The 17310-nt window shown below is 47.5% G+C and overlaps 1 protein-coding gene across 2 annotated transcripts in view; it reads right to left on the bottom strand.

The window, feature by feature from the left end:
* Nucleotides 1–17310, bottom strand: part of LOC110515455 (protein jagged-1b) — a 134966-nt gene that overhangs the window by 66380 nt on the left and 51276 nt on the right. For both annotated transcript variants that reach the window (XM_036956438.2, XM_036956439.2), the window contains exons 6-9: nt 11262–11392; nt 8723–8842; nt 466–579; nt 252–365 (exon numbers count right to left, since the gene is read on the bottom strand). In XM_036956438.2, coding sequence (XP_036812333.2) covers nt 252–365; nt 466–579; nt 8723–8842; nt 11262–11392 — 479 coding nt within the window. The remainder of the gene's footprint in view (nt 1–251; nt 366–465; nt 580–8722; nt 8843–11261; nt 11393–17310) is intronic.

Genomic DNA, 17310 nt, shown 5'->3' with positions numbered 1-17310 from the left:
AAACGAGGTTGTAGAGGAGTAGAAATAAGAGAAGAGAGAGAGGAGAGAGAGACAGAGGGAGAGAGAGAGGGAGACAGAGAGAGACAGAGGGAGAGAGAGAGAGAGAGAGGGGGGGGGAGAGGGAGAGAGAGGGAGACAGAGGGAGAGGGAGAGAGAGACAGAAGGAGAGAGACAGAGGGAGACAGAGGAAGAGGGAGAGAGAGAGAGAGAGAGAGAGAGAGAGAGAGAGACAGAGAATGTGTGTATCTCACCTATGCGACAGGTCTTGCCGGTCCACTGAGGAGGACAGTGACACTTATAACCATGAACCAGATCCTGACAGGTCCCACCGTGGTTACAGGGGTTAGGAGAGCACTCATCAACATCTAGCAGACAGGGAAGATACATTAATGGACTGCCGTGTGTGTGAGTGTGTGTGTGTGTGTGTGTGTGTGTGTGTGTGTGTGTGTATATATACAGACTTACTGATGCTACAGGAGGGTCCGCTCCAACCCGCTCCACATACACACCCATAACCCTGACTGGTCTCGACACAGCTCCCTCCATTAGAGCAGGGGTTGGACAGACACGCATGCTCTGCTGTGGAGGGAAGACACACAGGGTTAAAGACACATGCTGGGAGAGACTGACTGGCCAATGAGAGCAGAGAAAACCTGGGAGAGGAGAGGACCTGGGAGCAGAGAGGACCTGGGAGCAGAAAGGACCTGGGAGCAGAGAGGACCTGGGAGCAGAGCTGACCTGGGAGAGGAGAGGACCTGGGAGCAGAGAGGACCTGGAAGCAGAGAGGACCTGGAAGCAGAGAGGACCTGGGAACAGAGAGGACCTGGGAGCAGATAGGACCTAGGAGCAGAGAGGACCTGGGAGCAGAGAGGATCTGGGAGAGGAGAGGACCTGGGAGGAGAGAGGATCTGGGAGAGGAGAGGACCTGGGAGGAGAGAGGACCTGGGAGAGGAGAGGACCTGGGAGCAGAGAGGACCCTTGTATACCCCCCCCACACCTACTGAATCCACTCAGCCAATAAATACACCCCCCTACGCCCCCAGAATCCACTCAGCCAATCAGTACACCCCCCCACGCCCCCTGAATCCATTCAGCCAATCAGTACACCCCCCCTACGCTCCCTGAATCCATTCGGCCAATCAGTACACCCCCCTACGCTCCCTGAATCCATTCAGCCAATCAGTACACCCCCCTACGCTCCCTGAATCCATTCAGCCTATCAGTACACCCCCATACGCCCCCTGAATCCATTCAGCCAATCAGTACACCCCCATACGCCCCCTGAATCCATTCAGCCAATCAGTACTCCCCACTACCATTGTGTCATCATAATGCTTTAGCAAATGTACATTACACCAGGAGCATTGGTAGACAATGTAAGTAACTTAATGTATATCCCTCTAACTGTCTCAATGCCTCTGCTGATCCTACAGCTGTGGTACATAGCAATCATGTGTCTATGAACCATGTTTATACTGTTAGCACTGAGGTGGTGTGTCCTATAGGAAGACCACTGTTAGCACTGAGGTGGTGTGTCCTAGTAGGAAGACCACTGTTAACACTGAGGTGGTGTGTCCTAATAGGAAGACCACTGTTAACACTGAGGTGGTGTGTCCTATAGGAAGACCACTGTTAGCACTGAGGTGGTGTGTCCTATAGGAAGACCACTGTTAACACTGAGGAGGTGTGTCCCAGTAGGAAGACCACTGTTAACACTGAGGTGGTGTGTCCTATAGGAAGACCACAGTTAACACTGAGGTGGTGTGTCCTATAGGAAGACCAATGTTAACACTGAGGTGGTGTGTCCCAGTAGGAAGACCACTGTTAACACTGAGGTGGTGTGTCCTATAAGAAGACCACAGTTAACACTGAGGTGGTGTGTCCTATAGGAAGACCACTGTTAACACTGAGGTGGTGTGTCCTAGTAGGAAGACCACAGTTAACACTGAGGTGGTGTGTCCTAGTAGGAAGACCACTGTTAACACTGAGGTGGTGTGTCCTATAGGAAGACCACTGTTAGCACTGAGGTGGTGTGTCCTAGTAGGAAGACCAATGTTAACACTGAGGTGGTGTGTCCTAGTAGGAAGACCAATGTTAACACTGAGGTGGTGTGTCCTAGAAGGAAGACCACTGTTAACACTGAGGTGGTGTGTCCTAGTGGGAAGACCACTGTTAACACTGAGGTGGTGTGTCCTAGTAGGAAGACCACAGTTAACACTGAGGTGGTGTGTCCTAGTAGGAAGACCACTGTTAACACTGAGGTGGTGTGTCCTATAGGAAGACCACTGTTAACACTGAGGAGGTGTGTCCTAGTAGGAAGACCAATGTTAACACTGAGGTGGTGTGTCCTAGTAGGAAGACCAATGTTAACACTGAGGTGGTGTGTCCTATTGGAAGACCACTGTTAACACTGAGGTGGTGTGTCCTAGTAGGAAGACCACTGTTAACACTGAGGTGGTGTGTCCTAGTAGGAAGACCACTGTTAACCCTGAGGTGGTGTGCCCTAGTAGGAAGACCACTGTTAACACTGAGGGGGTGTGTCCTAGTAGGAAGACCACTGTTAACACTGAGGTGGTGTGTCCTAGTAGGAAGACCACTGTTAACATTGAGGTGGTGTGTCCTATTGGAAGACCACTGTTAACACAGAGGTGGTGTGTCCTAGTAGGAAGACCAATGTTAACACTGAGGTGGTGTGTCCTAGTAGGAAGACCAATGTTAACACTGAGGTGGTGTGTCCTATAGGACGACCACTGTTAGCACTGAGGTTGTGTGTCCTATAGGACGACCACTGTTAACACTGAGGTGGTGTGTCCTAGTAGGAAGACCACTGAGGTGGTGTGTCCTAGTAGGAAGACCACTGTTAGCACTGAGGTTGTGTGTCCTATAGGAAGACCACTGTTAACACTGAGGAGGTGTGTCCTATAGGAAGACCACTGTTAACACTGAGGAGGTGTGTCCTAGTAGGAAGACCAATGTTAACACTGAGGTGGTGTGTCCTAGTAGGAAGACCAATGTTAACACTGAGGTGGTGTGTCCTAGAAGGAAGACCACTGTTAACACTGAGGTGGTGTGTCCTATAGGAAGACCACTGTTAACACTGAGGTGGTGTGTCCTAGTAGGAAGACCACTGTTAACACTGAGGTGGTGTGTCCTAGTAGGAAGACCACTGTTAACACTGAGGTGGTGTGTCCTATTGGAAGACCACTGTTAACACTGAGGTGGTGTGTCCTAGTAGGACGACCACTGTTAACACTGAGGTGGTTTGTCCTAGTAGGAAGACCACTGAGGTGGTGTGTCCTAGTAGGAAGACCACTGTTAGCACTGAGGTTGTGTGTCCTATAGGAAGACCACTGTTAACACTGAGGAGGTGTGTCCTAGTAGGAAGACCAATGTTAACACTGAGGTGGTGTGTCCTAGTAGGAAGACCAATGTTAACACTGAGGTGGTGTGTCCTATAGGACGACCACTGTTAACACTGAGGTGGTGTGTCCTATAGGAAGACCACTGTTAACACTGAGGTGGTGTGTCCTATAGGAAGACCACTGTTAACACTGAGGTGGTGTGTCCCAGTAGGAAGACCACTGTTAACACTGAGGTGGTGTGTCCTAGTAGGAAGACCACAGTTAAGACTGAGGTGGTGTGTCCCAGTAGGAAGACCACTGTTAACACTGAGGTGGTGTGTCCTATAGGAAGACCACTGTTAACACTGAGGTGGTGTGTCCCAGTAGGAAGACCACTGTTAACACTGAGGTGGTGTGTCCTAGTAGGAAGACCACTGTTAACACTGAGGTGGTGTGTCCCAGTAGGAAGACCACTGTTAACACTGAGGTGGTGTGTCCTAGTAGGAAGACCACTGTTAACACTGAGGAGGTGTGTCCTAGTAGGAAGACCAATGTTAACACTGAGGTGGTGTGTCCTAGTAGGAAGACCAATGTTAACACTGAGGTGGTGTGTCCTAGAAGGAAGACCACTGTTAACACTGAGGTGGTGTGTCCTAGTAGGGAGACCACTGTTAACACTGAGGTGGTGTGTCCTATTGGAAGACCACTGTTAACACTGAGGTGGTGTGTCCTAGTAGGAAGACCACTGTTAACACTGAGGTGGTGTGTCCTATAGGACGACCACTGTTAGCACTGAGGTTGTGTGTCCTATAGGACGACCACTGTTAACACTGAGGTGGTGTGTCCTAGTAGGAAGACCACTGAGGTGGTGTGTCCTAGTAGGAAGACCACTGTTAGCACTGAGGTTGTGTGTCCTATAGGAAGACCACTGTTAACACTGAGGAGGTGTGTCCTAGTAGGAAGACCAATGTTAACACTGAGGTGGTGTGTCCTAGTAGGAAGACCAATGTTAACACTGAGGTGGTGTGTCCTAGAAGGAAGACCACTGTTAACACTGAGGTGGTGTGTCCTAGTAGGAAGACCACTGTTAACACTGAGGTGGTGTGTCCTATTGGAAGACCACTGTTAACACTGAGGTGGTGTGTCCTAGAAGGAAGACCACTGTTAACACTGAGGTGGTGTGTCCTATAGGAAGACCACTGTTAACACTGAGGTGGTGTGTCCTAGTAGGAAGACCACTGTTAACACTGAGGTGGTGTGTCCTAGTAGGAAGACCACTGTTAACACTGAGGTGGTGTGTCCTATTGGAAGACCACTGTTAACACTGAGGTGGTGTGTCCTAGTAGGACGACCACTGTTAACACTGAGGTGGTTTGTCCTAGTAGGAAGACCACTGAGGTGGTGTGTCCTAGTAGGAAGACCACTGTTAGCACTGAGGTTGTGTGTCCTATAGGAAGACCACTGTTAACACTGAGGAGGTGTGTCCTAGTAGGAAGACCAATGTTAACACTGAGGTGGTGTGTCCTAGTAGGAAGACCAATGTTAACACTGAGGTGGTGTGTCCTATAGGACGACCACTGTTAACACTGAGGTGGTGTGTCCTATAGGAAGACCACTGTTAACACTGAGGTGGTGTGTCCTATAGGAAGACCACTGTTAACACTGAGGTGGTGTGTCCCAGTAGGAAGACCACTGTTAACACTGAGGTGGTGTGTCCTAGTAGGAAGACCACAGTTAAGACTGAGGTGGTGTGTCCCAGTAGGAAGACCACTGTTAACACTGAGGTGGTGTGTCCTATAGGAAGACCACTGTTAACACTGAGGTGGTGTGTCCCAGTAGGAAGACCACTGTTAACACTGAGGTGGTGTGTCCTAGTAGGAAGACCACTGTTAACACTGAGGTGGTGTGTCCCAGTAGGAAGACCACTGTTAACACTGAGGTGGTGTGTCCTAGTAGGAAGACCACTGTTAACACTGAGGAGGTGTGTCCTAGTAGGAAGACCAATGTTAACACTGAGGTGGTGTGTCCTAGTAGGAAGACCAATGTTAACACTGAGGTGGTGTGTCCTAGAAGGAAGACCACTGTTAACACTGAGGTGGTGTGTCCTAGTAGGGAGACCACTGTTAACACTGAGGTGGTGTGTCCTATTGGAAGACCACTGTTAACACTGAGGTGGTGTGTCCTAGTAGGAAGACCACTGTTAACACTGAGGTGGTGTGTCCTATAGGACGACCACTGTTAGCACTGAGGTTGTGTGTCCTATAGGACGACCACTGTTAACACTGAGGTGGTGTGTCCTAGTAGGAAGACCACTGAGGTGGTGTGTCCTAGTAGGAAGACCACTGTTAGCACTGAGGTTGTGTGTCCTATAGGAAGACCACTGTTAACACTGAGGAGGTGTGTCCTAGTAGGAAGACCAATGTTAACACTGAGGTGGTGTGTCCTAGTAGGAAGACCAATGTTAACACTGAGGTGGTGTGTCCTAGAAGGAAGACCACTGTTAACACTGAGGTGGTGTGTCCTAGTAGGAAGACCACTGTTAACACTGAGGTGGTGTGTCCTAGTAGGAAGACCACTGTTAACACTGAGGTGGTGTGTCCTATTGGAAGACCACTGTTAACACTGAGGTGGTGTGTCCTAGTAGGAAGACCACTGTTAACACTGAGGTGGTGTGTCCTAGTAGGAAGACCACTGAGGTGGTGTGTCCTAGTAGGAAGACCACTGTTAGCACTGAGGTTGTGTGTCCTATAGGAAGACCACTGTTAACACTGAGGAGGTGTGTCCTATAGGAAGACCACTGTTAACACTGAGGAGGTGTGTCCTAGTAGGAAGACCAATGTTAACACTGAGGTGGTGTGTCCTAGTAGGAAGACCAATGTTAACACTGAGGTGGTGTGTCCTAGAAGGAAGACCACTGTTAACACTGAGGTGGTGTGTCCTATAGGAAGACCACTGTTAACACTGAGGTGGTGTGTCCTAGTAGGAAGACCACTGTTAACACTGAGGTGGTGTGTCCTAGTAGGAAGACCACTGTTAACACTGAGGTGGTGTGTCCTATTGGAAGACCACTGTTAACACTGAGGTGGTGTGTCCTAATAGGACGACCACTGTTAACACTGAGGTGGTGTGTCCTAGTAGGAAGACCACTGAGGTGGTGTGTCCTAGTAGGAAGACCACTGTTAGCACTGAGGTTGTGTGTCCTATAGGAAGACCACTGTTAACACTGAGGAGGTGTGTCCTAGTAGGAAGACCAATGTTAACACTGAGGTGGTGTGTCCTAGTAGGAAGACCAATGTTAACACTGAGGTGGTGTGTCCTATAGGACGACCACTGTTAACACTGAGGTGGTGTGTCCTATAGGAAGACCACTGTTAACACTGAGGTGGTGTGTCCTATAGGAAGAACACTGTTAACACTGAGGTGGTGTGTCCCAGTAGGAAGACCACTGTTAACACTGAGGTGGTGTGTCCTAGTAGGAAGACCACAGTTAAGACTGAGGTGGTGTGTCCCAGTAGGAAGACCACTGTTAACACTGAGGTGGTGTGTCCTATAGGAAGACCACTGTTAACACTGAGGTGGTGTGTCCCAGTAGGAAGACCACTGATAACACTGAGGTGGTGTGTCCTAGTAGGAAGACCACTGTTAACACTGAGGTGGTGTGTCCCAGTAGGAAGACCACTGTTAACACTGAGGTGGTGTGTCCTAGTAGGAAGACCACTGTTAACACTGAGGTGGTGTGTCCCAGTAGGAAGACCACTGTTAACACTCAGGTGGTGTGTCCTAGTAGGAAGACCACTGTTAACACTGAGGTGGTGTGTCCCAGTAGGAAGACCACTGTTAACACTGAGGTGGTGTGTCCCAGTAGGAAGACCACTGTTAACACTCAGGTGGTGTGCCCTAGTAGGAAGACCACTGTTAACACTGAGGTGGTGTGTCCCAGTAGGAAGACCACTGTTAACACTGAGGTGGTGTGTCCTATAGGAAGACCACAGTGTGCGGCTCAACCTGCACTAACATAACATGAAAATCTGCTAAACTTGAAAGCAATGAAAACAAGCAAGCATAGGGCGGCGCACAATTGACCCATCGTTATCCGGGTTTGGCCAGGGTAGGCCATCATTGTAAATAAGAATTTGTTGTCTGTGTTTTCAGGACATCCAGCAGCTAAACGGTGAGCAGCCCTCAGCATCAACCGAACCCCACGACCCACACATTTACTGAGGAAACAGAAAACCATGACCCCCCACCCATTTACTGAGGAAACAGAAAACCATGACGACCCACCCATTTACTGAGGAAACAGAAACCATGACGACCCACCCATTTACTGAGGAAACAGAAAACCATGACGACCCACCCATTTACCGAGGAAACAGAAACCATGACGACCCACCCATTTACTGAGGAAACAGAAAACCATGACGACACACCCATTTACTGAGGAAACACAGTTAACTACCCTACCCCTCAACACAGTAACTACCAAACCCTCAACAAAGTAACTACCCACCCATCAACACAGTAACTACCAAACCCTCAACAAAGTAACTACCCACCCCTCAACAAAGTACCCGCCTACCCCTCTCACAGTAACTCCCCACCCCTCAACACAGGAACTACCCACCCCTCAACACAGTAACTACCCACCCCTCTCACAGTAACTACCCCACCCCTCAACACAGTAACTACCCTACCCCTCAACACAGTAACTACCCACCCCTCTCACAGTAACTACCCCACCCCTCAACACAGTAACTGCCCTACTCCTCAACACAGTAACTACCCTACCTCTCTCACAGTAACTACCCCACCCCTCAACACAGTAACTACCCACCCCTCTCACAGTAACTACCCCACCCCTCAACACAGTAACTGCCCTACTCCTCAACACAGTAACTACCCTACCCATCAACACAGTAACTACCTACCCCTCTCACAGTAACTACCCCACCCCTCAACACAGTAACTACCCACCCCTCTCACAGTAACTACCCTACCCATCAACACAGTAACTGCCCTACCCCTCAACACAGTAACTACCCTACCCCCCTCACAGTAACTACCTATCCCTCTCACAGTTGACTCCAGAGTAGCCCTCAACACAGTAACTACCTACCCCTCTCACAGTTGAATCCAGAGTAGCCCTCAACACAGTAACTACCTACCCCTCTCACAGTTGACTCCAGAGTAGCCCTCAACACAGTAACTACCCTACCCCTCTCACAGTAACTACCTACCCCTCTCACAGTTGACTCCAGAGTAGCCCTCAACACAGTAACTACCCTACCCCTCTCACAGTAACTACCTAACCCTCTCACAGTTGACTCCAGAGTAGCCCTCAACACAGGAACTACCCTACCCCTCTCACAGTAACTACCTACCCCTCTCACAGTTGACTCCAGAGTAGCCCTCAACACAGGAACACTGGTATTTGTCAGGTCCCGTGTTGCTGCAGGTTCCCCCGTTCAGACAGGGCTGTTTGGTCCCACAGAAGTTCAGATCTGAGAGAGGGGGAGGAGAGAGTGGGGGAGGAGAGAGAGAGAGGGGAGGAGAGAGTGGGGGAGGAGAGAGAGAGAGAGAGGGAAGGAGAGAGTGGGGGAGGAGAGAGTGGGGGAGGAGAGAGTGGGGGAGGAGAGAGAGAGGGGAGGAAAGAGTGGGGGAGGAGAAAGTGGGGGAGGAGAGAGAGAGGGGAGGAGAGAGTGGGGGAGGAGAGAGAGAGGGGAGGAGAGAGAGAGGGGAGGAGAGAGTGGGGGGAGGAGAGAGTGGGGGAGGAGAGAGAGAGGGGAGGAGAGAGTGGGGGGATGAGAGAGTGGGGGAGGAGAGAGTGGGGGGATGAGAGAGAGGGGGGATGAGAGAGTGGGGGAGGAGAGAGTGGGGGGATGAGAGAGAGGGGGGATGAGAGAGTGGGGGAGGAGAGAGAGAGGGAGGAGAGAGTGGGGGGAGGAGAGAGAGAGGGAGGAGAGAGTGGGGGGAGGAGAGAGAGAGAGAGGGGAGGAGAGAGTGGGGGAGGAGAGAGAGAGGGGAGGAGAGAGAGAGGGGAGGAGGTGGCACTATGAGTAAAAGTGGCACTATGAGTAATGGTGGCACTATGAGTAATGGTGGCACTATGAGTAATGGTGACACTATGAGTAATGGTGGCACTATGAGTAATGGTGACACTATGAGTAATGGTGACACTATGCGTAATGGTGGCATTATGAGCAATGGTGGCACTATGAGTAATGGTGACACTGAGTAACTATGAGTAATGGGGGAACTATGAGTAATGGTGGCACTATGATTAATGGTGCCATTATGAGTAATGGTGTCACTATGAGTAATGGCGGCACTATGAGTAATGGTGCCATTATGAGTAATGGTGGCACTATGAGCAATGGTGCCATTATGAGTAATGGTGTCAGTATGAGTAATGGCGGCACTATGAGTAATGGTGCCATTATGAGTAATGGTGGCACTATGAGCAATGGTGCCATTATGAGTAATGGTGTCAGTATGAGTAATGGTGGCACTATGAGTAATGGTGGCAGTATGAGCAATGGTGCCATTATGAGTAATGGTGTCAGTATGAGTAATGGTGGCATTATGAGTAATGGTTGCACTATGAGTAATGGTTGCACTATGAGTAATGGGGGCACCATGAGTAATGGTGGCATTATGATTAATGGTGGCATTATGATTAATGGTGACAATATGAGTAATGGTGGCATTATGAGTAATGGTTGCACTATGAGTAATGGTTGCACTATGAGTAATGGGGGCACCATGAGTAATGGTGGCACTATGATTAATGGTGGCATTATGAGTAATGGTGGCACTATGAGTAATGTTGGTGCTATGAGTAATGGTGACAATATGAGTAATGGTGGCATTATGAGTAATGGTGGCATTATGAGTAATGGTGGCACTATGAGTAATGGTGACACTGAGTAACTATGAGTAATTGGGGCACTATGAGTAATGGTGGCACTATGATTAATGGTGGCACTATGATTAATGGTGACACTGAGTAATGGTGACACTCTGAGTAATGGTGACACTCTGAGTAATGGTGACACTCTGAGTAATGGTGACACTGAGTAATGGTGGAACTGTGAGTAATGGTGGCACTGTGAGTAACGGTGGCACTGTGAGTAACGGTGGCACTGTGAGTAACGGTGGCACTATGAGTAACGGTGGCACTATGAGTAACGGTGGCACTATGAGTAACGGTGGCACTATGAGTAACGGTGGCACTATGAGTAAAGGTGGCACTATGAGTAAAGGTGGCACTATGAGTAAAGGTGGCACTATGAGTAAAGGTGGCACTATGAGTAACGGTGGCACTATGAGTAAAGGTGGCACTATGAGTAAAGGTGGCACTATGAGTAAAGGTGGCACTATGAGTAACGGTGGCACTGTGAGTAACGGTGGCACTATGAGTAACGGTGGCACTATGAGTAACGGTGGCACTATGAGTAACGGTGGCACTATGAGTAACGGTGGCACTATGAGTAAAGGTGGCACTATGAGTAAAGGTGGCACTATGAGTAAAGGTGGCACTACTAGTAACGGTGGCACTACGAGTAAAGGTGGCACTATGAGTAAAGGTGGCACTATGAGTAATGGTTGCACTATGAGTAAAGGTGGCACTACGAGTAACGGTGGCACTATGAGTAAAGGTGGCACTATGAGTAAAGGTGGCACTACGAGTAACGGCGGCACTATGAGTAACGGAGGCACTATGAGTAATGGTGACAAGTGAAGTATTTAAGAGAATAGTTTCATTCCAACTGTACTGTAGAGAGAAAAGTGTTACTCAGTAAAACAACATTTGACAAAAGAAACATGGGAGAAAACATTGGAGGGACACTATAAAACAGGCCGGCTATGTCTGAGGAAGGGAGGTGTATGAACAAGAGACAGCAGAGAAATAAAGTGTACCTTTGTCACAGAGATGTCCTCCCCAGTTGGTATCACACAGACACTGCCATGGTTCAACACAGGTCCCATAGATACAGCCAGGGTGAGGATTACACTGGTCACAGTACTGCCCCTGCCAGCCATACAGACACCTGGAAAACACACACCAATGGTGTCACTAGGCCTTGGGGATTGAGCCCTAAACCTTTAGATCAGGTGTCCAACTCATTCCACAGAGGGCTGGGAGTGGGGCTTTTCGCACCACCCTTATACTTGATTGATTATTTAAAAAGGTCACTAATTAGTAAAGAACCTCCCTCACCTGGTTGTCTAGGTCTTAATTAAAGGAAAAACCAAAAACCTGCAGACGCTAGGCCCTCCGTGGAATGATTTTTGACACCTCTTCTTTAGATGGTTTTCAGTCTCACAGGAGTTTCCATCATCATCATTATTCTGGACTGTGGACCTAGATTCATCTTTCAAACACCCATGTGGGTTAGTATTCTCCTAAAAACCAATGAGTAGACGGGAGAGGCAGGACTTGGCCAATCTAAAATAAAACCAAGTTCGTTTTACACATGAGAGCAGTTTGGAATTAAATGATTTAATAACGTGTGTGGGGCATAAAAAGAGAAAGCGCGAGGGAGTGAAGGAGAAAACGAGGGTCAAAGTGCACACGAAAGAGCGCTTCGGTACTGTGGGGTTCTTTAATCAGTTTGTCTCAGACAGGTCGGCGCCTGTTGAGTTGTATGTAGGTTTTTGGCAATACACTGTAGATGTACAGTATGTGCTCTAGAGTCCAGATAGATAGATCTCTCAACGTTCTAATCTCTCAACGTTCTGATCTCTCAACGTTCTGATCTCTCAACGTTCTAATCTCTCAACGTTCTAATCTCTCAACGTTCTAATCTCTCAACGTTCTGATCTCTCAACGTCCTGATCTCTCAACGTTCTGATCTCTCAACGCTCTAATCTCTCAACGTTCTAATCTCTCAACGTTCTAATCTCTCAACGTTCTAATCTCTCAACGTTCTGATCTCTCAACGTTCTGATCTCTCAACGTTCTGATCTCTCAATGTTCTGATCTCTCAATGTTCTGATCTCTCAATGTTCATCTCAAAATGCACCAAATTATTTATTTATTTTCCCCCAGGGGAAGGAAAGCCTACAGGCTTTGGGCTAAGCCCCCAATATCTTCAAATCTTAGAATCTCTGGTCTGATGAAACCAAGATTCAACTCTTTGGCCTGAATGCCAAGTGTCACGTCTGGATGAAACCTGGCACCAAACCTACGGTGAAGCATGGTGGTGGCAGCATCATGCTGTGGGGATGTTTTTTAGTGGCAGGGACTGGGAGACTAGTCAGGATCGAGGCAAAAATGAACGGAGCAAAGTACAGAGAGATCCTTGATGAAAACCTGCCCCAGAGTTCTCAGGACCTCAGTCTGCGGTTCACCGTCCAACAGGACAATGACCATAAGCACACAGGGCAGCAGTTATCCTAGTGGTTAGAGCGTTGGACTTGTAACCGAAAGGTTGCGAGATCAAATTCCCGAGCTGACAAGTGGCTTCAGGATATCATTGAGTGGCCCAGACTCATGAAGCTGGTTGATAGAATGCCAAGAATGTGCCATGCTGTCATCAAGGCAAAGGGTGGCTACTTTGAAGAATCTCAAATACAAAATATATTTTGATTTGTTTAACACTTTCTTTGATTACTACATGATTCCATAAGTGTTATTTCATAGTAATGGTGTCTTCATTATTTCTAATGGTTTGTAAATGAGATTTTTCTGTTTTATTTTTAATAAATTAAAAACCTGTTTTTGCTTTGTCATCATTGGGTTTTGTGTGTAAATTGATGAGAATTTGTTTGAGAATAAGGCTGTAAAAAAGTCAAGGGGTCTGAATACTTTCCCAAGGCACTCTACACACACTCTACACACACACATTTAGCAATGATGTTTGTGTCAGAGCATTTTCAACAATGCGTGGGAAACACACAGAAGTATTTAGTGTGAACCAACACAAAACCAAAATTACAGCTGGTTCCCAAGGGGACCGTTAGCAAGGCTAAAATTAGCATTATGTGGACAGACTGTCTCTCCGTCTGTCCTCACGACACAGACATGGTTTGGCAGTAGTAAGACTACCCTTCTGTGGTAGGACCATCACTCTGCCTGCTCATCCTGTACACTACGCCGATGTCGTTGTTCTTAGCAATAGATAGTACATCATAGAGCAGAGCTCGTCAACCCTGTTCCTGGAGAGATACCCTCCTAGAGGTTTTAACTCCAACCCTGTTCCTGGAGAGATACCCTCCTGTAGGTTTTAACTCCAACCCTGTTCCTGGAGAGATACCCTCCTGTAGGTTTTAACTCCAACCCTGTTCCTGGAGAGATACCATCCTGTAGGTTTTAACTCCAACCCTGTTCCTGGAGAGAAACCCTCCTGTAGGTTTTAACTCCAACCATGTTCCTGGAGAGATACCCTCCTGGAGGTTTTCACTCCAACCCTAATCTAACACACCTGATTCTAATAATTACCTGGTTGATAAACTAGAGAGAAAACTCACAGGAGGGCAGTTCTCCAGGAAGAGGGTTGGAGAGCCCGGTCATAGATGAATACCAGACATAAATGATATATAGACAGCACACAATGAACCAAAAAAGGGGCAAAGTGCCTTGATTTTCATCAGTAACAACAAACATAGGCACAGACACAAAAATACGCACATATGATAACATACGCACTACACACACACAGATTTTGTATTGTAGATATGTGGTAATACAGTAGTGGCAATACAGTAGTGGCATGAGGGCACACAGTTAATCTGTTGTGAAGTCTGTTGTATTTAAAATTGTATAACTGCCTTAATTTTGCCGGACCCCAGGAAGAGTAGCTGCTGGGATCCATAACAAATACAAATCACTGTTCATAATGGCAGTAGCTGTAATCTCCAATACATCACTGTTCATAATGGCAGTAGCTGTAATCTCCAATACATCACTGTTCATAATGGCAGTAGCTGTAATCTCCAATACATCACTGTTCGTAATGGCAGTAGCTGTAATCTCCAATACATCACTGTTCATAATGGCAGTAGCTGTAATCTCCAATACATCACTGTTCGTAATGGCAGTAGCTGTAATCTCCAATACATCACTGTTCATAATGGCAGTAGCTGTAATCTCCAATACATCACTGTTCATAATGGCAGTAGCTGTAATCTCCAATACATCACTGTTCATAATGGCAGTAGCTGTAATCTCCAATACATCACTGTTCATAATGGCAGTAGCTGTAATCTCCAATACATCACTGTTCATAATGGCAGTAGCTGTAATCTCCAATACATCACTGTTCGTAATGGCAGTAGCTGTAATCTCCAATACATCACTGTTCATAATGGCAGTAGCTGTAATCTCCAATACATCACTGTTCGTAATGGCAGTAGCTGTAATCTCCAATACATCACTGTTCATAATGGCAGTAGCTGTAATCTCCAATACATCACTGTTCATAATGGCAGTAGCTGTAATCTCCAATACATCACTGTTCATAATGGCAGTAGCTGTAATCTCCAATACATCACTGTTCATAATGGCAGTAGCTGTATTCTCCAATACATCACTGTTCGTAATGGCAGTAGCTGTAATCTCCAATACATCACTGTTCATAATGGCAGTAGCTGTAATCTCCAATACATCACTGTTCATAATGGCAGTAGCTGTAATCTCCAATACATCACTGTTCATAATGGCAGTAGCTGTAATCTCCAATACATCACTGTTCATAATGGCAGTAGCTGTAATCTCCAATACATCACTGTTCATAATGGCAGTAGCTGTAATCTCCAATACATCACTGTTCATAATGGCAGTAGCTGTAATCTCCAATACATCACTGTTCGTAATGGCAGTAGCTGTAATCTCCAATACATCACTGTTCGTAATGGCAGTAGCTGTAATCTCCAATACATCACTGTTCATAATGGCAGTAGCTGTAATCTCCAATACATCACTGTTCATAATGGCAGTAGCAGTAATCTCCAATACATCACTGTTCATAATGGCAGTAGCTGTAATCTCCAATACATCACTGTTCATAATGGCAGTAGCTGTAATCTCCAATACATCACTGTTCGTAATGGCAGTAGCTGTAATCTCCAATACATCACTGTTCATAATGGCAGTAGCTGTAATCTCCAATACATCACTGTTCATAATGGCAGTAGCTGTAATCTCCAATACATTACTGTTCATAATGGCAGTAGCTGTAATCTCCAATACATTACTATAATAAATAATAAATAATAAACCCCAGGAAGAGTAGCTGCTGCCTTGGCAGGAACTAATGGGGATCCATAATAAACCCCATGAAGAGTAGCTGCTGACTTGGTAGGAACTAATGGGGATCCGTAATAAACCCCAGGAAGAGTAGCTGCTGCCTTGGCAGGAACTAATGGGGATCCATAATAAACCCCAGGAAGAGTAGCTGCTGCCTTGGCAGGAACTAATGGGGATCCATAATAAACCCCAGGAAGAGTAGCTGCTGCCTTGGCAGGAACTAATGGGGATCCATAATAAACCCCATGAAGAGTAGCTGCTGCCTTGGTAGGAACTAATGGGGATCCGTAATAAACCCCAGGAAGAGTAGCTGCTGCCTTGGCAGGAACTAATGGGGATCCATAATAAACCCCAGGAAGAGTAGCTGCTGCCTTGGCAGGAACTAATGGGGATCCATAATAAACCCCATGAAGAGTAGCTGCTGCCTTGGTAGGAACTAATGGGGATCCGTAATAAACCCCAGGAAGAGTAGCTGCTGCCTTGGCAGGAACTAATGGGGATCCATAATAAACCCCAGGAAGAGTAGCTGCTGCCTTGGCAGGAACTAATGGGGATCCGTAATAAACCCCAGGAAGAGTAGCTGCTGCCTTGGTAGGAACTAATGGGGATCCGTAATAAACCCCAGGAAGAGTAGCTGCTGCCTTGGCAGGAACTAATGGGGATCCATAATAAACCCCAGGAAGAGTAGCTGCTGCCTTGGCAGGAACTAATGGGGATCCATAATAAACCCCATGAAGAGTAGCTGCTGCCTTGGTAGGAACTAATGGGGATCCGTAATAAACCCCAGGAAGAGTAGCTGCTGCCTTGGCAGGAACTAATGGGGATCCATAATAAACCCCAGGAAGAGTAGCTGTTGCCTCGGCAGGAACTAATAGGGATCCATAATAAACCCCAGGAAGAGTAGCTGCTGCCTTGTCAGGAACTAATGGGGATCTATAATAAACCCAATACTATGAAGATTTGTTCTAATGTTATAGAAGGGAGGGCCAGAACAGTACAGAACATACTAACAGGCTCGGGTCGGATGCGGGCAACAGATTGTCACTATCACAGGAAGGCGGTTGTGGATGGTTATTGGTAATTGCGGGCGGGTGAACAAACATCTGACCCGAGCATCACTAACACACACAACCCACGAGGGACGAGCGAATCGGGAGATGTGATTAGCGGAGAGAGAAACAGACTGTAAAAATATAGATGGTGGTTAAGTCAACCTCTCTCTGTGATTAAAGAAGCTATTCACATCATGTATCTACTCTAGGACAACAAAAAGAGGATCCACAGTGGGACCACAGCCCTTCTGTTAACAAGGCCCTCAGTCCTTCCAGCCAAACTGTTAACAAGGCCCTCAGTCCTTCCAGCCAAACTACTACACACGGCCCTCAGTCCTTCCAGCCAAACTACTACACAAGGCCCTCAGTCCTTCCAGCCAAACTACTACACACGGCCCTCAGTCCTTCCAGCCAAACTGTTGACAAGGCCCTCAGTCCTTCCAGCCAAACTACTACACAAGGCCCTCAGTCCTTCCAGCCAAACTACTACACACGGCCCTCAGTCCTTCCAGCCAAACTACTACACACGGCCCTCAGTCCTTCCAGCCAAACTACTACACACGGCCCTCAGTCCTTCCAGCCAAACTACTACACACGGCCCTCAGTCCTTCCAGCCAAACTACTACACAAGGCCCTCAGTCCTTCCAGCCAAACTACTACACACGGC

Source organism: Oncorhynchus mykiss, chromosome 20 (genome assembly GCF_057628025.1).
Source record: "Oncorhynchus mykiss isolate SJ-2025 chromosome 20, ASM5762802v1, whole genome shotgun sequence".
Taxonomy (NCBI): Eukaryota; Metazoa; Chordata; class Actinopteri; order Salmoniformes; family Salmonidae; genus Oncorhynchus; species Oncorhynchus mykiss.
The sequence above is the reverse complement of the archived record's forward strand: the minus strand, read 5'-3'. Positions and strand labels throughout refer to the sequence as shown.